At 52.2% G+C, this 23573-nt stretch overlaps 1 protein-coding gene across 1 annotated transcript; it reads left to right on the forward strand.

Moving 5' to 3' along the window:
- The first annotated feature begins 707 nt into the window (after window positions 1-707).
- LOC111144188 (atypical chemokine receptor 3) lies at window positions 708-12317 on the forward strand. Its single transcript, XM_022498387.1, has 2 exons — window positions 708-779; window positions 10387-12317. Exon 2 carries the CDS (start codon window positions 10413-10415, stop codon window positions 11499-11501), a length of 1089 nt encoding a protein of 362 aa, XP_022354095.1. The 5' UTR covers window positions 708-779; window positions 10387-10412; the 3' UTR covers window positions 11502-12317.
- Window positions 12318-23573: the final 11256 nt, after the last annotated feature.

Raw genomic sequence — 23573 nt, forward strand, 5'->3', positions numbered from 1 at the left:
GCCTGAATCCTTTACAGATAAAAGTATTCAAATAAAATCTTACAATCTATTTCTAAAGCCCTTTCCCCCACGCTTGGGGTATATAAAACGGCCCGATTAATCGCTCCTACCAAAACTGTTACTTCTGTTTTGGAGGAATTAACAAAGAAAACCCAGGCCAAATAAATCAACACCGAAGTTCAGAAGGTCAGAGCAATTTGTCTTGGGAACAAAGTCTTCCCTTGAGCTAAGAGGCATTCAAAGGAACTCTTGGTGGTAATGGGATTATTAAAGATATACCTGAGACCAGATAAATATTTGATGATTCTGCAAAGCTCTAGGGTTTCTCTGCCGTTTTTTTCTGCTGACACACGTTCCCCCAGTGGGGTCCGGACCTCGTGGCTTCATTAGACCTTGCAAGTCAAGGGCGGCCGGGGTTTCCCGAGAGTGTGTTGTGGGGTGCAGAGCTGCGCGGGAAAAGACAGACCGGGGTTTACGAAGGGGTGTGCGCGTGTGTGTGCGTGCATGAGCGCGCGCGCGGGCGTGTGTGCGTGTGTGTGTGTGTATGCGCGCGCGCCTGCACGTGTGTGTGTGCGCGGGGGGGGCGGGGGTGGCGGCGCGGGCCGGGAGCGAGGGCGATGCGGGTTCCACAGCTGCCACCTAGAGGCGCCTTCCTGCAGTGTATATAACGCGGGTCCGCCGCCCGAGAGCTCAGTCCTGCAAACTGCTCAGCCCCGAGGCGGTGAGTGCCGCAGCCGCGCAGGGAGCCCTGAGCCCTGAGCCCGAGCCCAGCCCCGGAGGTAAGGAAAAGGCTCCCCGCAGCCCTGCCTGCGAAGGAAGGCGAGGAAGGCGGGCAGGGTTTCTGTTCTCAGCTAAGCGCTCTTTTTCAGAGGCCTCTTTCTGAATCGCCCTGATGGTTGCTGAGAGTCCGCAGGTCTGGTGTCTGAAAGCCCGGGCTGCAGGCTGCATGGCTGCGTTGCAAAGCCTTTCTGCTAACTTGGGGGCTGCCCCTTTCTGCGGCAGCAAGTAAAAAGGCAGGTTTCCTTGAGTCACTGGTGGAAGGGACGCTCCGTGTGTGCCTGCTGGCTTTAGGAGTCGGGTGTTTATTTGTTGCTGTGAGTGTTGAAGCTCGGGTAAGGGGGAGGACTCTGCAAGAAGTCTGCAAGAAGGCAGACTGTCGGTTCTGCTTGCTCGGAGTTGGCACAGGGAACCGCCTGGCACCACGGCTGACCTCTTTCACGGGGAGATCAGTCGGGACATAGATGGACTTGCCAGGAAATAAGCAATTGCTGAACGATGTGAACTTTAGGAGGGGGCATCCTTGAGTGAAGCAGGGGACTGTGCTGTGAATCTTTGTGAGTCCAGAATGTATTGGAATTCGGGGCTTTGCGGGATTCCCGGCTCCTGTAAACCAAGAAGCTGGAAGGGCGAATGTTAATTCAGCTCCGTGTTTGTGGCTTTGACTGCATCCTTGCTAATCTGAGTATTTATTGTGCTCTTGGAAGGTAAGTCCAACTTCAGTTAGGAAAAACAAAACAAAACAAAAAAAAGCACACACACAAGTCCAGGATTTTGTAATTTAAAATATACCCTTCAGGTAAAGCATGACTTTTGTTCAGTTCTGTTAGCATGCATAAAGATTCAAGGGGTGACTGACAGTGAGAGCTTTGGAGTGAGGTCAGGGGTGGGTGGTTAGCCAAGACTTGTAACTTCCAGGGAGAATGAGAAGTTGTAAAAGTCAGACTAGCTGTCTCCCTCCCTTTCTCCCTCCTTCTTTTCTTCTCTTCTCTCTCTTCTCTTCTCTTCTCTTCTCTCTCTTCTCTTCTCTTCTCTTTTCTTCTCTTCTCTCTCCTTCCCTTTTCTTTTTCCTTTTCCTTTTCTCTCTCTCTCTCTCTCTCTCAATTCACTTGCTCACAACAGGATCATTAGGTTTTCCAGAAGTGGAAGCGGGTCCCCTGACATGGTTTATAGCTCTTTGAAGCTATTTGGTGTGCTGACATGCCCTGAAACTTCATTCTGCAGAATCTCAATGTGGTAACTTTTTCTTTTCTCTTTAAATGCAGATGCTGCCTTTGTGTCCTTTTATTTATTCCAGGAAAATGCGGAGATCAAATAGGCTTGCCTAGAAAAGAAAGTGGAGGCTGCCCGGGTCTGTCCTTTACTTTCTGTAGCTTTTAAATGGATAAACTGCCTGTCCTTCCTCCATCAGCACGCGAGTTTCCCCAGATGCAAAGCCTTTCTCTAAAGCAAAGTTGCACAGGGGAGCTCTAGCTTGGAAACAATTTGCTCTTTTTCCCCCTTCTCTGCCATAAACACTTGAATGTGCGCACAGCCTCCTGGGGATTGGTGGAGGGGGGCGTGTGGAAGAGCAAAAGAAAATTGAGAAATGCCTGTATTTTGCTGCCTGTCCATTTTTAAAAAGGGGCACGCATTGCAATCATAGTTTTAAAAAAGTTACAGAGAGTATAGCCAAGGCAGCATGCCGGGGCTTAACTAAGTCAGGACTTTGGAGGTGAGTTTTTCCCTTATTAACAGCAAGTCCTGGGAGAATTGAGAAGGTATTATGGTTTCTAATCAGACCCAGAATAGGCAGAGTATAGGCTTTCTGGATGAAAAAAAAAAAAAAAATCCAAACAAAAAAACCTCCTTCATCAGGAACAGTGGCTTTTTGTGCGATCATCTAGGGAGAGGGGCTCCTGTTTTCAGGGAGGTGTGAGGGAGCTGGCTGAAGTTACTCAGACCTGAGACCAGCCGACCGTCATTCTAGAAACCCTGAGTAAACTAAGGAGGAGAAAAACCACCAAGACTTCAGGCCTTTAGATTTTTCTCAGTGGTTTTTGCCGGGCACAATGGAATTTGGAACTAAAAAGAACTTAGCTTTACTTTTAGGAACAAGAATAGTGTTAGAACGCCTTGCTAGTCGAGTTCTATGCATGTAGGTAGAGTTTAGAAAGAAACCCAAGGCTGACTCACATCAAGTGTTTTTCAAGTCCAGAAAATTATAGCCCTGGTACACACATTTTCTATTAAAGTAAAAACAAACAAGCAAGAAAAAGAGAGAGAGAGAAAGGAGAGGGAGAGAAGAAAAGAAAAGGGAAAAAGGGGGATTATCTGATTTTGAATACTTGATGGTTTTCTGCAGGACATATTTGATTTTTTTTTTTTTTTTTAACCTAAGGATCGACTAATTTAGAATTGGGGGAAAAAAAGTAGGTGCTTTCCTTGTTAAAGTAATGAGGGGATTGCATATTTTTATGGTGAATGTTTTGCTGAACCACAGGTAGGTTTGGAAACTGACTCGGTTTTGTTCTAAGCGCTCCAAGGGTGGAGGGACTAAAAAGTGACTCAGGTGGCTTTAGACCACCGTTGGCTAAGGGACAGCTAAAGGACTGTATGTCGGGATAGCCAGCATCTTTGAATTTTCTTATGGTAACAGATACCTTTGCGGGGATCATCCCTGAGTTTTATGAGAAGAGGCCAAGATGGAGTAGCCTTCTCCTGGGAACCCTGTTGTGCCTGGCCCAGAGCCTGGCTGACCTCCCATTGCCTCATCCAGGTCCTGAGCTGGGTGGGAACAAGGGCTCTGGTTACACCAGGCCAACCCAGCCTGCAGCTTTGTGACGTGGATCTCTGGCTCTGCCTTTCTGGGCACAGCATTGCTTTCCCGTGGGCAGCTGAGCACAATAGACTAGATTGGGTTTCTGGACGTAGGGTTCGTTTTCTTCCCCAAATACTTCAAAGTGGGCGAGGATGCCCCAACCCGTGCGTTAACAGGGAGTACATTGAGGACCCCAGCGAGAGGTGGCCTCCCTCTGAATCAGAATAGGGAATTTTTCTTTTTCTCTTTGACTCTCTATTATTTTTGAGTTTTCTAATGAATTAGAATTAGAATTTCTAATTTCTAATGAATTAGAGCAGTTCCCTACTTGTGTGAAATAAGTTGCTGTCAAGACAGCCTTGTTTCTGTTTGCTTGGCACTGGGGGACAGACTAGTTCCCGATCTGCTGTCAGCCCTAGCAGATGGCGGCAGGGAGTCTGCCGAAGCTGAAGCTTCTCTGGTCTTTCCCGTAGATATAATGCAGCATCGGTAAAAAAACAAAAACAAAAAACAGCAACAACAAACACACACATAAAAATCAACCCTCCCCCGCCCCCCCGCAAAACCCTGACCCCAATGATGTACAATCGCCTAATAATTTTTTAGATGTAGTGTGGGTTCTCCTCACCTGAACCGTATGCCAGCTAGCGTGGAAGGCTTGGGACTCTGGCAAGGAGGCCAGAGCGTGCCTCCCCTGGGGGAAGCCCCTGGAGAAGTGGGGAAAGTGCGGAGAGCAGCTGTGTGCCACAGACCAAGATGAACGCGTCTCTTCTGGCCTGGGCATACTCTGAAGGTCGCAGCAGTGAGAAGCCAGACGAGTGATCTGGTCTGAACAGCACTGAATGGCTCTGCGAAATTCCCTCCTGGGAGGACATAGATCCCAAATTGCAGAAAGCCAATAAAAAAAGGTCACGTGGGGAAAAAAAAAAAGGTCACCTGGAGGCAGAGATCCTAAGGAGCTCCAGCAGCCAGAGGGCCCCTGACTGTCCAAGCTGGTGCTCAGCCCTGACCTGGCGGGTGTAACCTCATCTGCACCACTGGGGCCTGGGCAGGAGCACCTTCCTCCAGCCTGTTTGCACCCTGTCACCAGAGCTGGCCTTTAACTGCCTGCCTTCGGCCTGGTTTGTGTCACCGCTGACCACCGCCCCCTCTCCAGAGCCTTTTCTGCTGTAAGCTGCTTCCTTGCTCAAAATCTCTCCTGCCTCCTGCATGGGCAGGCCCAGCCTGACTCCCCCACTCCCCCCACCCCTCCCCCTGACTCTGGTCACCAGCTTTCCTTTGTGGGGAGCTTGGCCTCAGCCTGATTCAGTGACCCCCCCTCATGGTATTTCATTGATTGTCTCACCCATCCATTTCTCTTTGAAGGCCTCCATAAACCACTTGAATGGAAATCCCTCACCCTCCTGCTCTGGGGGCCACTCACCACCACCCTGCTGCCTTCTTGCCCTTGTCGGTTGGCTGGCAAGTTCTTGGGGGATGGGCCATGGTGATCCCTGTCTATTAGCCCCGGAGCAGTGCCCCTCACAGAGGAGGTTCCACAAACATTCGGGGGCATGAAAAGGCTGATATCTGTCTCAGCTTGATGAGGGGTACTGAAAAGTGTCTTCTGGACTCCTGCTCCCGGGATGGCCTCAGACCCCTGGTCTTGGTGGAGCCTGATATCACTGCTGACCGGGAGTTCCCCAAACACCTGCCTCGGGCTAGCTGTGGGGCCCGAGGATGAAGACGTGGGAGTGCGGAGCTTGGGCAGGAAGAATGTGGCGCGACACAGCCTGGAGATGTGGGTCCTGGTTGGGGCCGTGGCAGGAGAAACGGGACACCTTCGCTGGGATAGGAGAGGCCAAAGGGTTGGTCGAGAAGACTCTTCCCGGTCTGTGATGGGAATTTGCAAACACGCTGAAGCCCATTTTGGGGAGAGCAGCCAGTTGCTTGAACACTTGGCAGGCTCCGTCACAGAGGGACTGACTCTGGGCTAGAGAGAGGGCCTGTTCTCTGCAGGCCGACTGCCACCCCGTGCAGACCAAGCTTGGGGACGTCTAAATCTGGCCTGACTGCCAGCTGCCTGGGTGAGCTCAGGCCACCATTTGGAGGCAGTGACATGTTGCCTGCCAGTTGCTGTAGTTCACTCGTGGGAGATACTTGGTTGATGAATAAGGAGGCTGAGAAGTGGGAGGCACATCTCCCAGAAAAGTTCTCCCATTGATTCCCCATGGCCTTGTGCTATTGGGAATTCGGGTGGTGGATGAGTCCCTTTGCAGACCTCAGGCCGGTGGGGAGGACCAGCTAGATTCTGGGTCCGCCGTAGGCCATAGGAAACGTCCTGCATGGGCGTTCTTGTCCTGGTGGAAGTGGGATGCTCCCTGCATACGGGGATGGGAAAAGGTCCAGAGCATGTGGCTACTGTAGGGAGGGGGGTCAGAGAGAGCACGGGAAGTGCCAGGGAGAAGTGAGCAGACGGGGACAGGTCCAGTTCTCTGCCCTCAGTTGGGTGTCTGGGCTCTAGCACAATGGAACTCGCACCACCCATGTCTTGTGAAACATCCCTCCATCACGATGTACTTAATTCTTAATGTCAGATTTCAAATAATACCGAAGTTGATGGGGTGAAATTTACAGTCCCCTCTTGGGCCTCCACCCTACCCTGCCTGCCCAAAGCTTTATCCTTCTTGAAGGTTTTTTTCCTATGCCTCTGTGCACGTGTATTTACATAAAGTTGCTCCTCCTTTTGGCTCTGGTTTTTCTGTCCCCCAGGTCGTTCTCAGTCTGTGTATCTGCCTCTGGCCTCTCCCTTCAGGTATGCTCTAATGTTCTATCTTCACAAAAGCAGATGCCCCCATCTTACGGCTACAGTGGATATGCCCTACTTTATCAAATCATCCCTCTCCCGATGGACATCGAAGTTGTCTCCAGTAAACATACCTGCGGGGACAGCTGGGGACAGCTGGGGACACAGGAATCTTTTGAGAGGTGAAATATGTGAACTTGTAAAATCAAAAAGCTGTAGAAAATTCAAAGCCCTGTTTTTTTCCTTCTGTCAGGACCTTTTAGGCAGATGCCTTAGCACTTAGTTGCAAGAGGGTCCCATCCTCCCTCCCGCCTGCCCTGGTGGGGGGCGGCTCTGAGCCCTCAGGAAGGCAGGCAGTGTTGACTCTGAAAGGCGTTCCTGAGCTCTGGCCCCAGGCTGGCGGGAGTGGAGGTGCTGCCTTATCCCAGCAGAGAGAGGTTGGTCCCCGTGGGAAGAGGGGTCTCCTCCAGGTCCGGGGCAGACCACTGCTGCCTCCCAGGATGAACACACCAGCACCCTGGCCCAGAGGCCTGGCCACTTAGACGGGAGCGCGGATCCTTCCGGATGGATGCAGAACGCGGTGGGGGGGGGGGCTGTCTGTATACTGGTAGAGGCCATCTCCTGCTTTTGCTGGAGGGCAGCCAGAGTGCTGGTGCAGGATGCTCAGGGAGTTAAAGTGGCCCCTGTGGTCCATTGGGCTGCCCCCTCCCTCTACCAGGACAGGAAGAGAGGTTTCCCATGACAAAGTGAGCTTTGTCACCAGGCCTTTGGAAACCTGGGATCTGGGTAGACACTCCATAGTTTGCCATACTGATGGCTCTGTAGGAGCCCTTGTGAGGATCTCAGCCAGTGGCTGAGGAAGATTCCTCTTTCCAGTGGTGGCCACATGCTGTCGCTGGAATGGCATGAAGTGGACCGATGCAGCCCAGCCCTCTTGGACACTGGCTCAGGCAGACGGGCCTCTGCTGCAGGCCACACGCGGCATCCATGCAGATTGTCTTTGTCAAATCATATTCTTTCCTGGAAACAGCCCTGGATTGTTTCCAAAACCAAATGCAGGAAAAATACCAAAAGGACAGGGGGCTAAGCTGTTGTGAGTCCTGTTTCCCTCTTTAGTCCCCTGTTGGGATTTGCAGGGAGTTTGAGGACCACAATTTGTTTCATCTTCTCTCTATGCCTCCTTCCTTCTCTTGACCACTAAGGCCTCCCGCCCTGGGAGGGAGGGGTACCAGGGGGTCCCCCCGGGGGAGGTGGTGGTCCGGGCACAGGCCTCGGGCTTCAGCTTCTGGGCTGATGGTTGGTGGGAGATCAATGATCGGGTCACAGCTGGCTTTCACACTCGAGCCAGGAGCTTTGGAGCCTCTGCTCTCTCCTTCAGCCCTGGCTGGAAGAATCTCACTGGGGCCCCCCAAGGGAGGGGAGAGGACTGCTGGAGGGGAGCCTTGCCCGGCAAGCAAGAAATGCTTCTAGCTCAGAGGACCAGTGATCGCTGAGTCGGGTTTTCATTGCTCAGAGGGCAGAGTTGGAAACCAAGGATGGAGCCGAGCCCTCTCCCACCATGGCTGGAGCTCCGGGAATAGCGACAGTTGGCGGCCCGGGAGGGTGGGTCCCAACACCTTGACCTGGTAATTTCCAAAAAGGTGGGGTAATTTCCAAAAAGGTGAGAGGCAGGGGACTTCTCATAGACCCCTGCCTCTGCGCGGGTCTGACTGTCCACACTGAACAGTGCCCAGGGTCTGTCCGCTGAATGGCATGGGAGGCCTGAGCTTGGTCACTGACTCCTTGTGGTGAGCAAAGAGATGGGTGTATTTGGACCCAGTCAGGCTAACCAGGGCTGGGGCTCATTCCTTCCTTTCTGGCCCGTGGACAGCCCCATGGATGGCCCCATGGACCGCCTGGACCCTGGGCTCTGTGGCTTCCAAGCACGCCACCAGTCCAGTGGGTCGGGGAGTCCTAGCTCCTCAAAGGTGTTCTCTGTTGCCCCTTGTCCCCACGTCCTTTAGGGGCCTTAAGCTGCCTCTTAGGACAGAGTGGTCCAAAGTCTCATAATGTGAGGATTTTGTCCTAAACATGGTCATGCTGAGTCTCCCTGGGTGCTCCCTGTGCTTGTGGGGTCTGTCTGGTCTGGCCCAAGTTGCTGGTCATAGGGCATGGGAATCCTCCTGCTGGGGTGCTCCGAGGACCACCAGGCTCCCCGGCTGTGGGCCTTGCCTCTGCCAGCTCCTCCTGGGCTGCCCAGCGTTCTCCCCTCGGAAGTAGGGACACGGGAACCTGCTTAGGTCACCGGGAGAGGGACAGACGACCACTTCAAACCCCTAGAGAAGAACTGCCCAGAAGCCTGCAGGTGGTCTCTGCTAACTGAGATTTAAGATGAGGTCACCTGCTGTGAGTTTTGAAACTAAGGAGTGGGTCCTGGGAGGCAGCAGGATGTCTAACCCACCAGGGATGCTGTTCATTTATTCTGAAGGTGAAGCTATCAAGCTGCCTGTCTCTGCTCACCCCTGCGTCTCCCTCCAGGAAGGGACATGGATTCCTCAGGCAGTAAGAGGTGGTTTCAATGTGGAGTGAAAAGGGGGGCTGTGCGTTTTGCCAAAAGGATGAAGGAGGGGCGGGGGTGGAGACTTACAGAGCATCTCCTATGCGCTAGATTCTGGAGTGGGTCCCTTTGTTCTTGGGTGCCTCTGTGAGATAGTGCTGGTGTCCCAAGAATGCAGCCCAAGACAGGTTAGCAAGTCAAGTTAAACAGCAATGTGGAAGGAATCAGGATTCCTACCCAGGAAGGTCTGGTCTCGGGATGGGTGCTCTTCCCAGCTACGTGTCTACATACCGTTAGCGTAGCCACCTGCGTGCTGACCTGTGGACCAGGGTCGCCCATCTTCCTGTGTGATCTGGGGTCCACTTTGGATGAGCTTAGCACAGAAGCCCGACTGGGGTCAGTCATTAGCTATGACCCGTGAAAAGGAAGGACAACCATCTTCCCATGTGAGGTCACTCCTAGCGGGATACCCCTGTTCCCAGGGTCACCCAGTGTGCAGCCGACCCAGGACCATGTCCTGCAGGGATTTCAAGGCCCTCGAATGGGTGGGGCACCAGTAGAAGACTGCTCCCGGGAACTCTCCTAACTGGGGCGTTTGAGGGGAAATCATCATTTCTAGGTGCCGTGGTGGTACTTGGGAGCTGAATTCTCTGTGGACAATAAAACGGTGACAGTTCAGAGTGTTGGTCAAGTCAGGTCAAGTCAGCAGGAAAGAAAGTTGAGAAGATTGCCCTCCCACCCCAGAAGTGCAGCAGGTGGTGACTTTTGTGCTCTGGCCCAAGTTGCTCTTCAAGTAGTTGGATAAACAAAAGAAGGGGAAAGTAGGCAGTGGACAGCTGGGTGGCTGCCCTTCGTTGAAAACCCGAGGTCTCTGCAGGTTTGGGGTGTAATCAAGCTGTGGGGTGTTGCACACCTGTGGTCTTCATGGCTGCACACTGAAGGTGGCCCATGACCCAGGTTTCCACGTACATTTTGCAGGAAGGTAAAATGAACCGAGTCCAATTTTTGATGCACACTGGGAAGGGAATCTCAAGTGTTCTCATTAGGACACCAGAGCAGGATACTTAGAATAGAGCAGTGCTAGGAACAGTGGACTCTGTTGTCCTTTGGAACATGGGGGAGAATGGCGCCACTGTCCTCTACTAAGACCGAGCGAGTGGCCAGTGTCGCCGTGGCTGTCAGATGTTTCTCTGGCCCCCGGAGCACGCCGATCTCACACTGTGGGCATAGCCAGGCTGGTGATGCCTGGGGAACACCGTGATACAAAGACAGAGAAAGCAGGCCCTCCTTCTTGCTTAGGCACCGTGCAAACTTAGATACCGGTCCTGTTTTTTGTTGTGCGGAGCTCTGCTGGGCTGTTTCCTTTTCTTCTGTTGGGAAGACACCACCGAGTGTGCGGAGCACTGGAAAAGCACCTTGACCAGGCCTCCGGTGTGTCCTAATGAAGCCACTTTTCCATTGCATTCTCTCTGTTTGATCTTTGCACAGGCCCTTTGCTTGCTGCCCGTAGCACCATGGATCTGCACCTCTTTGACTACTCAGAGCCAGGGAACTTCTCCGACATGAGCTGGCCGTGCAACAGCAGTGACTGCATTGTCGTCGACACGGTGCTGTGTCCCAACATGCCCAACAAGGGGGTGCTGCTGTACACACTGTCCTTCATCTACATCTTCATCTTCGTGATCGGCATGATCGCCAACTCGGTGGTGGTTTGGGTGAACATCCAGGCCAAGACCACCGGCTACGACACACACTGCTACATCCTCAACCTGGCCATCGCTGACCTGTGGGTGGTGGTCACCATCCCCGTCTGGGTGGTCAGCCTCGTGCAGCATAACCAGTGGCCCATGGGAGAGCTCACGTGCAAGGTCACCCACCTCATCTTCTCCATCAACCTGTTCGGCAGCATCTTCTTCCTCACGTGCATGAGCGTGGACCGCTACCTCTCGATCACCTACTTTGCCAGCACCTCGAGCCGCAGGAAGAAGGTGGTCCGCCGTGTTGTCTGCGTGCTGGTGTGGCTCCTGGCTTTCTGCGTGTCCCTGCCGGACACCTACTACCTGAAGACCATCACGTCGGCGTCCAACAACGAGACCTACTGCCGTTCCTTCTACCCCGAGCACAGCGTAAAGGAGTGGCTCATCAGCATGGAGCTGGTCTCTGTGGTCTTGGGCTTTGCTATCCCCTTCTGCATCATCGCCGTCTTCTACTGCCTGCTGGCCCACACCCTCGCCGCTTCCAGTGACCAGGAGAGGCAGACCAGCCGCAAGATCATCTTTTCCTACGTGGTGGTCTTCCTCGTGTGCTGGCTGCCGTACCACGTGGTGGTACTCCTGGACATCTTCTCCATCCTCCACTACATCCCCTTTACCTGCCAGCTGGAGAACTTCCTCTTCACCGCTCTGCACGTCACACAGTGCCTATCGCTGGTGCATTGCTGTGTCAATCCTGTGCTCTACAGCTTTATCAATCGTAACTACAGGTACGAGCTGATGAAGGCCTTCATCTTCAAGTACTCGGCCAAGACAGGCCTCACCAAGCTCATCGATGCCTCTAGGGTGTCGGAAACAGAGTACTCCGCCTTGGAGCAGAACACCAAGTGACGTGCTCTGCGGGGTCTCGGGGACAAGTGTGTTGCTTTCTCCACGGCACTGGCTTGTGTCGTTCCCAAGAGTAAAGCAAGGTGGCTCTGGGGCTTGAGGCCGGAGTCATGAGGAGAGGGGAGCGGGTGCCACCGAGCATCCTTCCCCTTTTTCTCAGGCGGCCGCGGTGGCTGTCACGGCTCTGTGCGTGCGTCCTGCCGTGTGCAAGGCCCGTCACGTGTCCGAGTCTGCCGCAGGGCAGGCTAGCCTGCACTTCTGTACAATAAGACGTTCTGTGTTCCCTGGAGGTTTTATATGGTGATTTGTATTTAAATCTTAAGACTTTATTTTCTCATTATTGGTGTACCTTATAAATGTATATGAAAGTTTAAATATATTTTAAATATTGTATGGGAGCTATAATGCGGACATGTATCCAGAGTGTTGTAGTTTTAAGGCTAGTTTGATTTCAGTTTTGACTAAGGATGACATTAATTGTTAGCTGTTTTGAAATTTTATATATATATATATATATATATATATATATATATATATAAATCTATAAATCTATGCCAGTCGTGGCTGAAATGTTTTATTTACGATAGTTTTCTATCTGTGTGGTGCTCTGTACTGGCATGGGATACAGAACAAGAAAGACTCTGTAAAACAGTTTGTGATATTCATAGTTTTGTAAAGTTACCTTAAAAAAGCAAAACGGGGCAGACCTGTTCCAGGCTGCAACACTGTGCACAAAACGAACAGTCTCATTTTGGAGAGTTCTCTCAATTTGTAAGTTATTATTTTTTTTTTTAAATAAAGATTTGTTTTTCCTAAAAAGGCATCCGAGTGTCCATGTTAAAAACATGTCTGGCATTCAGGTGGCGTGTGTGATAAGAATAGTACCAATCTCTACTGCATGTCAGCTTGACCTAATATGCTTAAGGAAAGAGCGCTACCGTAAAAGCAAAACCCAAGGGGTTAACTCGGATGCAATGACATAAAAGGAAAAATATTCGAACATATTGAGGGTTTTGATTTTTCTAAAAACAAACAAACAAAAAACTGTCATGCAGCGTATTTGCGGTAGGTGTGGTCTTCAAGGTCACCCTGGTGCAGGAAGGCTCTTGACTGCTGTTGGCCCAGAGCTGATCGGGGCCCAGGACTGGGGTCGTTTGTTGTTTATGTCCTTGTGTGTCCCAGGGCCACATGTCACGACCCCTTGATGCTTCCCTGCTATGGTTCTATGGTTTAAGGCCTGTTTTCTCTTTCTGTGTACAGGACAAATTCTTCATTTAAAAGATAACACCCATTAGTGTCCCTCTTCTTGAGGCCAAGCAAAGAGCAAATTATCAGCCTGTGCATTACCAAAGAAATCCACTTTACAAGAGGCTTGGAAGAGTGTGGTCGGGATGGTCCATTCTGCTGTGCCTTCACAGATGACTGGGGGTCCACGAGACAAAATGATGGAGGCCTTAGCAGGCGGGTGCATCTGGGCAGGACCTGGGGGGAGGACCCGGCTCCCCTAAGCTGCCCTTACCGCCTCCACCTCTGATGGGACTGATTTGCGTGGGAGCTATTTGCCAAGACAAGAATGGACCCCGGCTGGGAGCTCTGCTCTTACCTGTGAGCTTGGGGGCTGCTACCCTACCTTTGTGCGCCTCGTCTCCACTCCCCCCAACTGCCCAACCTCTTAGGGCCCATAGATGGAGACTGCTGCACGAGGGCTCCTACGTCTTCAAAGGCTTACGGCTGAGAGTTCTCAAACCAGGGTTATAAATTACTCTAAATACGTACCTGATACACACACGGTCTTGGGTGCATATGTGCCTTGCCTTGTTCCAGACAGGATTCTGGTGGGGTAACAGTAGTGTAGCTAGTAGGACAATAGCTTAACTACAGACCAGGATCCTAGGAGCCAGGGCAAGCAAGAGTAGATGGCACAGAGATCCAAGAATCCTGCCCCAGACACATGTTCCTGGCAATAGGAAAGGGTTGTGGTTTGCTCTGAGCTCCCTAGTGGTCCAAGTCCAGATAGAAACCCTCTCACCAAGAAGAAAACGCAAGGTGGGGCATAAGCCGTAATTTCCGCCGTGCGGCAGGTGGGATGTAAAAAGTAATTCCACCGAATTTCTATTCTGAGGACCCATCTCTGTCAATTCAGAGATGCTCCCCACCCCTGCCCAGTTACCCTGGGATTTGGGGCAAGCTCTGGGGGAGGTGGTGATATAGGGAGGTGAGGGGCGGTCCTCACTGGTGGACTGTCCTGGCCCTCTTCTGGTTTCTGACCACCCTTCGCCCACGAGAATCACCCACCTGCCCCCTTTGCCCTGAGGGGTGGAGGGAGGGTGCACAGATGCTGAACTGATTCCAGACAAACCATACAGCACTTTTTGCTCTGTGGATTCCCATTTCCCCCTGCCGCCCAGGCCCCAGGATACTCCGGGTGCCTTCAGACTTCCGTGGGTTCCCTGGTGTGCAAGCTCCGTCTCAGCGATGCTACAGTGACTAAATTCTCTCTGCTCTTAGAAATCCTCTTCTCTGCCCTGCCTGGGGCTTGAGGACTTGCTCTGGTTCATCCCGGTTATCCAGGCCTTTGGAGCACCTGGTCTTCCCAGGTGCTCTGGACTGTGGCATTGTGGGTGGAGCATGGAGGCACAGGTCAAGGGCTACAGAACTCTGGGGGGTGGGGGTGGGGGATGGATAATCAGTTTATTAGAGGAATTCCATTCCACCCTTGTGGATGTGGCTGTGGAGTGGGAGAAAGAGCTGTGTGCCAGGTTTTGGATAGGAGTTGGGATCTAGTGGGAAGAAGGCTGGGGCAGTAGCCCCTGGCTCTCCTCAAGTTCATTGTCCAGAGAACCCAACGCTGACATTTCTCCCTCTTGAGGTTCATTCATCTGGCATCCTTTCTGATGGGAAGAGCTTTGAAAATACCAGCCTTGCAAGATGGTAGTGAAGCTGTTAGTAATTTCATGCATGATGGCATCTGGACCCCAGGAAGGGTGGCTGGAGCTCCAGCAGAGGGTGGGGTGTGGGATGGAGAGAAAATTGGCTTGGAGCCCCAACCCCACTGGAGAGAGGGGGAGTCTTCCCTGCTCTCCCGCCTCCCTCTGACCCTGCGACCTGATGGCAGTGTGCATCAGGGAGTCCCTAGTGAATGCTTTCCACATGTGGCAACGTGTACACAGATTCCTCTGTCCTGTGTGTGAAGAAGAAAAGTATTGCAACTGAAAACACCACATGTAATATCCTGCGGGCATCAAGGAATAAATCTGGATGGTCCCTGGATGATGAATTTCAGCCCTCCCAGTAGGCTCAGGGCAAACTGGCATGAGACCCCTGTGGACACTTGTGTTTTCTCTTACTGGGTCACGAGAAATTCTGGAGGTCTGGAGGCAGGAGCTCAAGGATGTGGCCTATTTATGAGACACCTGGAAATTCTGCCTCGCTGGGCTTCTCCCTGGGTCCAGGTGACTTCCTATCCACCTATCCACCTATTCCCAAGTCCAGCATCTCAGAACCTGGGGACCCATGGGGAGCTGTGGATGTGCACCTGGTAGGGTTGAGTGCAAGGGCTGATGAGTGCAGGAAGATCCCTGGAGTCCCCTCTTTGAGGTTTGGACTTCACTCCTGAACCGCAGGCTTGTCTCTGGGTATATGCATGGCCCTGACATTTCCGTCCTTCCCGGCTGATGGTTTCTGGGGGGTTAAACGCTTGAGAAGATCTGCCAGTGTCATAAAGCCCTTCCCACCCCACGTCCCAGGACCGGAACTCCCAGCTCCTTACGTCAGGATGGTGCATGGATACACAATGCCTACAAGCAACGCCAAATGTTGATCCCAACAACCCTTGATACAGAATGATAGCAGTTTGGGTAAAGCATGATAGGAAACTGACTTACTTCTTGTAGGCAGTTCGCATTCGCAACCATTCTTCAGTTTCCTGGGCTATCACCCATCCTAAGCTGGAAGACCTGTGTATCCGACCTCTGGTGCACGCTCGCACTTGCCGGGCTTGTTGGACGGGTGTGAGTGGGTTTCTGTTCACCTGTGTGTGGGTATACCTTGCCATACCCACGGCCTCTGTCCAGATTCCTCAGGGCCCTGCTTCCCAAGGACCGAGATAAATGACCACGGGGAGGGTTCTTACTGAAGGAGGGGGTGGTCCTCTGTATGGGATGGAAAGAGTGATGGGCAATTTTGGCATTTTTCTTATTTTTCAAAAGCTTCGTTTTTGCTGGCTTTTCATATGCTTATTCCCTCAGGCCTTTCCAGGCAGGATTCAGAAGGGCTGCCAATCATATGTCATTTCTCCTGACGTGTTGGGGGACATGTGGGGATCATCAGGCGTTTGTCACAAGACAATGTGCCGAACGCCACGGAATGGAAAGATCTGGATTTCCATAGTTATTTCCGGAACTAAACTGATTGAAATCATTTCCTAGGTAGGTCGGAATCTTCCCTTTAACAAGTTTCAGAAGAAAGAGCAAAGAGAGCGTCATTGTGGCAATGGCATTAAATCTGCTTGGGTGACTCAGAATGTATGTTGGCACGGCAACCTATCATGGGGCGAGCGCAAACACGACGTGTCGGTGGCCGCCGCCCGTCTGAAAGAGCCCCGGGCTCCCCGAGACCATGCTGGATTTGCTTCCTTTTAGCCTTTCACATGAAAGCGTTTGAAGCTAATCTTTTCATTCCCTTTCGCAGCGCTGTAATCAATAGGAAGAACGCATTAAAGGTTTTCCCGCCGCCGCATTTCTCAGGGTCGTTGTTGAAAGTGCAGATTGTGTTTTATGCGGTCCCGTAATGAGAATTTGAATTTCGTGTGGAGCCTGAAGTGTAAATGAAAAGTCGTCAGTGGCCCAGCTGTGCCACCGATGGATGTCTTTCTCCGCAATTTATTCCACACTTGTTTCCGTTAATGTATTCATCCATCCGTGCACTGGATCATTCAGTCTCGGATCCGACGAGCTTTGTGTAGTGCCCACCGTGTGCCAGGCACTGTGCTTGTCTTTAAAATGTCAGAGACGGCTGGGGCTTTGTTTTCCCTTTTGATAGGCTCCCAGCCTGGAAGGGGAGATGGACGATGAGACGGAGAGAAATCGTTATAGGGCAGCATGGTGAGAAGGATCCTGGTGGTCTTTTTCTGGAAATATTCAGAGCTGACGGGAGGGAGTAAATCTTTACAGAAGGAGTCAGGGAGGCTTACAAAGAAGGGTCTTCCTATCCCATCCCAAGGACAGCCAGACACCAACAGGCAGGCCCGGGGGACGCGGGGTGGGACAGCAGCCATCGGGAGAGTCACTGGGATGCGGGCACTGTTAAAAGAAATGGGTTATGGAAAAGTGAAGACATCCAAGGGGGTGGCCAGAAGTTAATGAATGCTGACATCATTCATCCCTGTGTGATAGGAGCTCATTTCAAAGTGGGAATTAAAGGTCTTAATGGCCACCCCCCACCCTGAGGTTGGAAAAATGAGGCACAGGAACTTCGGGGAAAATGAACTTCGTCAGAAAAATGAGCACAGGAACTTCTGGGGAATGGCGAGAGAAATGTTGGGGAGAATCTGCACTCTGTTCTCACCTGCTCTGGAAGGCACATTTCCAGCCCTGGTTCCAAAAGGAATGGGCAGTTCTCTGTGAGCTCGACTTCTCTCCGTGTCCTGCTTGGTGGCACCCGCTGCGGGTGACAGGTGCCTGCCAGGTCTTTGCTGAGGCTTGTGGAGGGGACGGAGACCACGTTGTAAGTGCTGGCCTCTTGCCGTCGAAACTCAGTGTTTCCATTGCCTTTTCTCCTCCCATCTCACACAGGGTCTTTAGGCTGGGAGTTTGGTTCACGGCCACGCATAAAACATACTTGGGGCCCCACAAGAGAGGGGCAGGAAGAGTGCGTGTCCCATGTGCCCAGCTGCCCTTGCCTTTCTTACCTGGTCTGTGCCCTTGACATGCACCTTCAAACTCCATCCTGGGCCCTGGGGCTCTGAGTCTGTAACCAAGACTGGAAATGTCCCGTAGCTAATGCCTGGGAATGTGGGAGTGTCAGGCTCCAGCCCTGCTATTTTGGGAGGGCAAATTCAGGGTGTAAGTTGTTATCCCAATTCTCCTTCCATTGGCTTCACCTCCATCGGCCGCTTCCCTTCTCCTTCCTGCTTCCGCCACTCCCTCCCTGGAGCATCAACACTCAACACTGGGAGCTGTGGGGACAAAATACTATGGACTGGTGCTGACCAGGGAGGCTTCATCCCAAGGCTTCTCTTGGCTTGTGGGTAGCTGCCATCTCACTACGTGCTCACGTGACTTCTTCTTTGTGCACATGGCCGAGGGAGCAAGCTCTTGGCATCTCTCAGGACCAGGGCTCCATCCTTATGACTTCATTTAATCTTAATTACTTCTCTAGAGGCCCCATCTTCAAATACAGCCACCTGGGGAAGGGGGAGAGGTTGGGGCTTCAATATATGATTTTTGTAGAGGGAGGGGGCACCCATATCCAGCCCATAGCAGACAGGGTGTAGTGAATGAAACAGGAGCATTTATGGAGCACTAACGGTGCGCTCGGCCCCTCATGGGCATTCTCAAAGTTTAGCTGCAGAAATGGAAAGACTCTCTCACATGCCACCATGCCCCCTTTCTGCCAGCTGGGGCTGGCACGCTGATGAGCATGCCTTCCCTTTTTGGAGAATGGAAGCCTGGGACTGGGGGATGCAGGGGCTGGTGGAGGCTCCCCCAGCCTGCCCGTCCAGCCGTGGATCTGGAATCTGAGTATTTACCGTCCCATGCAAGGACCACCTGTGCACACGGCTTCCTGTGGGACTATGGGAAGACTGGTTTCTAGGGCTGCTGTGGAACAAACTGGGTGGATTATGGCCATGGAGGCCTGAAGTCAGACATCAGGGCATTGGCAGGGTTGGCTCCTCTGGATGAATCTGAGGGACCATCACTTCCTGCCCTCCCAGCGTCTGGGGGCTCCGGGTCTTCACTGGCTTGGGGATGAGTGACTCTCGTTGTGTCTTCTGGCTTCACGTGGTTTTCTTTCTCTGCATCTCTGGGTTTCCTCCTGTTCTCACGAGGACATCCGTCATTGGATGGAGGACCTTTAATTATTTCTGCAAAGATCGTCCTCTGATCAGCCCACATTCACGCTCTGGGTGGACAAGTGTTATGTAGGGTATACTAGTGAGCCCCCACAGGGGTGTTCCTGCCCACGCACCCAGTGGGCAGACAGGTATGCCCCTTGATCCCAGCCCAGCCCTGCATGCATATGGCTTGTGTCGACTGGGCTCCAGCCAAACCTTTCTCCTCCTGTCTTCCTGTTTGCTCGTTTGGGGTTCTGTCTTTCCCATCGGGGTTTTTCTCAAGCAGCTACTGACCTTTGGCAATCTACTCAGGGTTCACAGCGGATGCTAAAAGAGTCACTGGGAGCGCTGTGTGGTAAGGAGGGCCCTGGTGGCCATGAACCTTGCAGGAGGACTACTTGGCCAGAACGAGAGGCTTCACCACAGACACCTGAGCATCCATGCCTCGGGGGCTCTCTTCCCAGGCTAGCCTGTTTCCCCAGATCCTTCTGTCCCTCCATCTGGGAGGTGTAACCCTGAGACGGAGCATTCCAGAAGGGAAGCAAGAGAAGGGGATGGGGAAGTGGGCGGGGTGTGGGAGTGTCCCAGCCACGTGACTTTGGCTTAATTGTACCAATTCTAGCCTTAGCGTCTCACCGCTGGCTGCTCTGCCTGAGGCCCCAGAGCCCAGACTCTGATTCAGTTTCTCCCCGGGAGTCACCTAGTTCAGGGTGGACAGGGGAGGCTGGTCTCCCAACTACGGAGTAGGGGTGGGGCATGAGGGTCGAAGATGGAAGTGTTTTTAGAGCCACGCAGGAGTGTCTTGGCTAAATGTTCTATACCTGGCTCGCTGATGGAAAGAAGAAGTCCTGATTTCTAGTATCCTTTGATTCTTTTGGAGTAAATATTCCCACCGTGGCCGATTTCCCACTCCCCGAGTGATGTCCCCAAAGGCAAAGTAGAGGCCAGCGGGTCAGTGGCACGCCTTCGGTGGCCCTTCCAGCAGAGGGATGCAACCCTGCAGATCACTGGAAGAGCACAGAGAGGAGTGAAATGGAACAGAAGAACCAGAAGTGATGTGTTCTGAATACTGATTACCTTTATTTTTCACACATTTATTCTGAAGTTTACATAATTAGTTTTAATAATGACTGTGCTTAGTACTTGACTCACAGAAGTTCTAGAAGTGTGACCATTGGCTCCTGCCATGGGGCCACATCCTGCCCTCTCACGGGCACCTGACAGCTCAAATTTCTAAGGCTTTCTGGACTTCGAGGCATAAATAAATGCGTTTCTTATTGGTTTCTCTCTCTGCAGGACTTCAGATTTCATTCTGGGTTTGGAAGATAGTGAGTCAAAAATGATACACGTGTCTTTGTGTGTTCATTTGAATTTTCTCCACAAACGTTGTGGTGAGGGTTTTGGAAGATACGCCAGTAATTCCTTGCTATTGTTTATAATCCTTTCTATTAAATTTCTCTGTTCTGATTTCTTTTCCTGACTGGGCTGACTGATCCAGAGCCGTGGGATAAGTCAGTGCCTGCGAGTGTCTGATGTGTTTGCCGTCCCCACAGCGTTGGCATCCCCCCATCACTCTCCTACCAGGGCTCTCAGCTCGTCTCACATGTTGGTTGTCCCCCTACCTTGTCCTGTCCAACCGATTCATCCTTCATCTGAGTGTCAGACTTGTTCTCTCTGGTGCCCTGCACTCTGGGGACCCCTGGCCACAGGCTTTTGGTCACTCTGGGTGGGTAGGTAGTCCCAGCAGGTTGGTGGGGGCAAGAGGGAGACACCAGGGCAATTTTCTCCTCCATCCCTGCTGTGGCTCCCTTCTCTGTAGTCCTCGTGTGCACCCATGGGGCCTGGCCATGGGGAATCTTCTGTCAGGTGGCCTTGACCTTTTGGCTCGGGTGACTCACCTCTTCCAGGGTCCCACGGGCCCTAGAGGTGGTGTCCCCTCCCTGACACTGATGGCTGGGTTGCCTCATTGTCCTCAAATGTCTTCTCAGCGCTCTCAGAACCTTTTATGAAGTCCCACAGGCTACATTCTTTCCCTCAGTGGCTGGTGTGGTCTCCTTGTTCTCGGCTGAATCCAATGAGTTCGTGAGTCCTTCCCCGAACCTGACCAAGTCTCCTGCCAAAGACAGGATGGGTGTGGGAGTACCCTTGACTCTCACTCACCATTCCCTCTCCCTTTGCACTCAACATTTTCCTTGTCTGTTTTCTTTGGAGTCAGTTCCAATACTTGTCACACCATGGGTCAAACTTTACATTATTTTGGATGCTGCCCGTGGAGACTCCTGCGACCCCAAATGCCTCCTAGTTAGCCCTCAGGGGGTCACATCTGCCTGAGGGTGACTGAAGGCCAACAGAAGACCTGTGGTCTTGGGCAGCTGCCTGTGACGTGTGCTAGAGAAGGAAGCACACCCCAGCGGCCTGAACCAGGCTGTGGAATTCCAGCAGTGGCCAGTGAGTAATTAGGTGTGGTCACTGGTGGTTGGTCTCGAGGCTGACTCAATCCATTCGTCATCTCTGGGCTACTCAGTCTCCGCTGACTGTGCCTGGTCCTTGTCCGGCTTCAGAACCAGACCTGAATGTTCAGGCTGCATGGTCACAGGGGAGACTCTGCCTTCTCAGATGGGAGCCCACAGGGTTCAGGCAGCTCTGTCTTACGGGGAAGAAACAGACCCAGCAAGTACAAGGGTTCTGGTTGAGGTCAGCCAGCGAGATCACTGGGATTGGTTTTAGAGGAACGCATTCCAGCGAAGTTTAGCTCTGAGCAGCATAGGCTCCAAGGACGCAAATACTCACGCTGAGGATGACGAATGAAGGGGATACCTGCTCCTTTGTGTCCTGGCGATGTTTCTCCAGCCCTGGCAGAGTCCCGGAGCCTTCCTTGAGAAAGAGGTCCCTGTGGTCAGACAGGTTTTGTACCTGGGCAAAAGCTGATGCTCGAGATGTCCTTGAGTAAAGAAACCTCAGCTTTGTTGGGTGCATGGAGCCCCATCCTTACGGAACTTGTATTTCTGGCCCATGGAGCTGGGTTAGCCTGCAGTGCTAATATTGAAACTGGCAGAGGTTCCGAGCTTGGCAACAGGGCTTCCCGCTGGGAAGGTTTTGATACAAAAGTGATTCCCAGAGTCTGCCTGTGGCTGGTTTGGTTTAAGGTCTCCAGGGTGAACCCTACAACCCACACTCTATAAAATTTTTCCAGGTGATTCTGATCATCCTTCAGGTCAGAATTTGGATTCACTATGCCTATGGAAGTATTTTAGGGACCACAGAGCCCAACAGTTGAGTTGTTCTTTTGTCTTGATGTAAGTCTGAGCATCCCAGAGGTGAACGGGAGAGGGAAGTCTGGGGTGGCCCATGTCTGTTGTCAGCCTCACCCCACAGGTAAGCATCCTGGAAAATGTCGTTTCAGGATAGACATTGATAGGACAGTCATGACTTTCAAGGGCTGGGGAAGATGGCGGTGGGGGGAGGTAACTTTACCCCGGGGGCTTGCCCTGGTGCTGAGTGGCAGGAATGTCCCCTACAAGAGTCACTGCCCTGGACTGCGGAATTAGCAGCCCTCCCTTCGGGAAGCAGCAGGAGGAAATGGTCTCCTCCGTGAATGTTTACTCATCCCTGACTTGCCCAGCATCCAGGCCAATGCTTATAGCACATTTCCACCCAGCCCGGGAAATGTGTTCTGTGCTCTACATAACATGGAAAAATCAAGTCGTGGGAGACATCTGAGAAGTGTGTGGACCCATGTAAAACTACTTTAGGAAGAGCCCAAGGCAATGGATTAGAACGGAACCGCAAAGTACCTCTTAGTAACCGGGAAGGCAATTAGGCGTTGCAAACCCTCACAGAGGGGCCCTTGAGCAGTGGGCCTGGCCACCAAATCAAAAGTCACGAATGTGGCCTCCGTGTAGAACAGAGTCACCTGCTCTCATGGAATGGAGCTCCAGACAGTGGTGATTCCAGTAGAACCAGAAGCACCCTGCCCAGTGGACAGTGAGGTGAGCTAGCACCAGGCCGGGCAGGGCTCCATGCCACCCTTTCCAACCTCGTGTGGTTCAGCTTGGCTGCACACAAGAATCTGAAAGGCAGTTGAATAAGTTATGCTTAATAAGTGACCATGTCTCATCCTTAAATTATGTTTCAGGGTTGTTTAAGGTACCCAATTGTGCGTTGGTCCCCCAGTACTTTCTTGTACAGAAAACTCAGGAGTTTATTAATAATACTTCACATATATGTATTTTTTTTTTTTTTTTACCTCCTACCCTCCACCACCAAGGCGCCTCAGGGGTTTTGAGGAGCAGACAACCCAGAGAAATGTGTGGCGGCCAACTCAGAGGTCACGGGTGAGACAAACAGCAGGTATGAGAATTGTCATGAACTCTGACATCGTTCTTGTCCATCTGGGTTTTACTCCCCACTTATCTCTGTGTGACTTTGGGAAGGTTACCTAAGTTCTCAGAGCTATAGTTTCTGGGACCATAATATGGGGATGCTGGAGGGATCTTCTTCACGGGCTCGTTTTGAGGATGAAACCCAAGGAATTGCACAAGCTGCACGGCACCCAGCCTGATAGAGGTACGTCCTCACGATAGGGCAGGTGCCGCCGGCAGACGTTACTTCTCCCTTGGGTTTCCCACGAGCTTTGTTCTGCCTGCCTTCGCTTCCTGTCTCCCCAATGAGACATGGGGGGCCTGGGCCGGGAAATCTTCTCTGCTCAGCCAATGTCCTGCACGGAGCCTGGCTCTTGGCTGCTGGCTCAGTGTGGAGCTGTTGAACAGACAAACGGATGAACGGTACCCTGAGCTTGCCCTCCATGATATCGCCTACAGAGGGAACGTGCTGGTAACAGACGCAGTGGAAGCAGGGACATGATCGGTGGGTTAAGGGATGGTCTCCTGCACATTGATCTTTGGTGACCCTCCGAAGTGAGCAGATGGGGCGCCCGAGTCCACAGATGCTCATCTGAGCAGGAGGCGGCCCTGGACTTGGCCTTCCCATAATGTCCAATGGTTTGCTGCTCAGAGACCTGG

This window comes from Enhydra lutris, unplaced genomic scaffold, assembly GCF_002288905.1.
Source record: "Enhydra lutris kenyoni isolate GAN:26980312 unplaced genomic scaffold, ASM228890v2 scaffoldscaffold1, whole genome shotgun sequence".
NCBI lineage: Eukaryota > Metazoa > Chordata > Mammalia > Carnivora > Mustelidae > Enhydra > Enhydra lutris.

What these genes read in the sequence shown, in the direction of transcription:
- LOC111144188 (XM_022498387.1), top strand. Translation starts at nt 10,413, where the DNA reads ATGGATCTGCACCTCTTTGACTACTCAGAGCCAGGGAACTTCTCCGAC.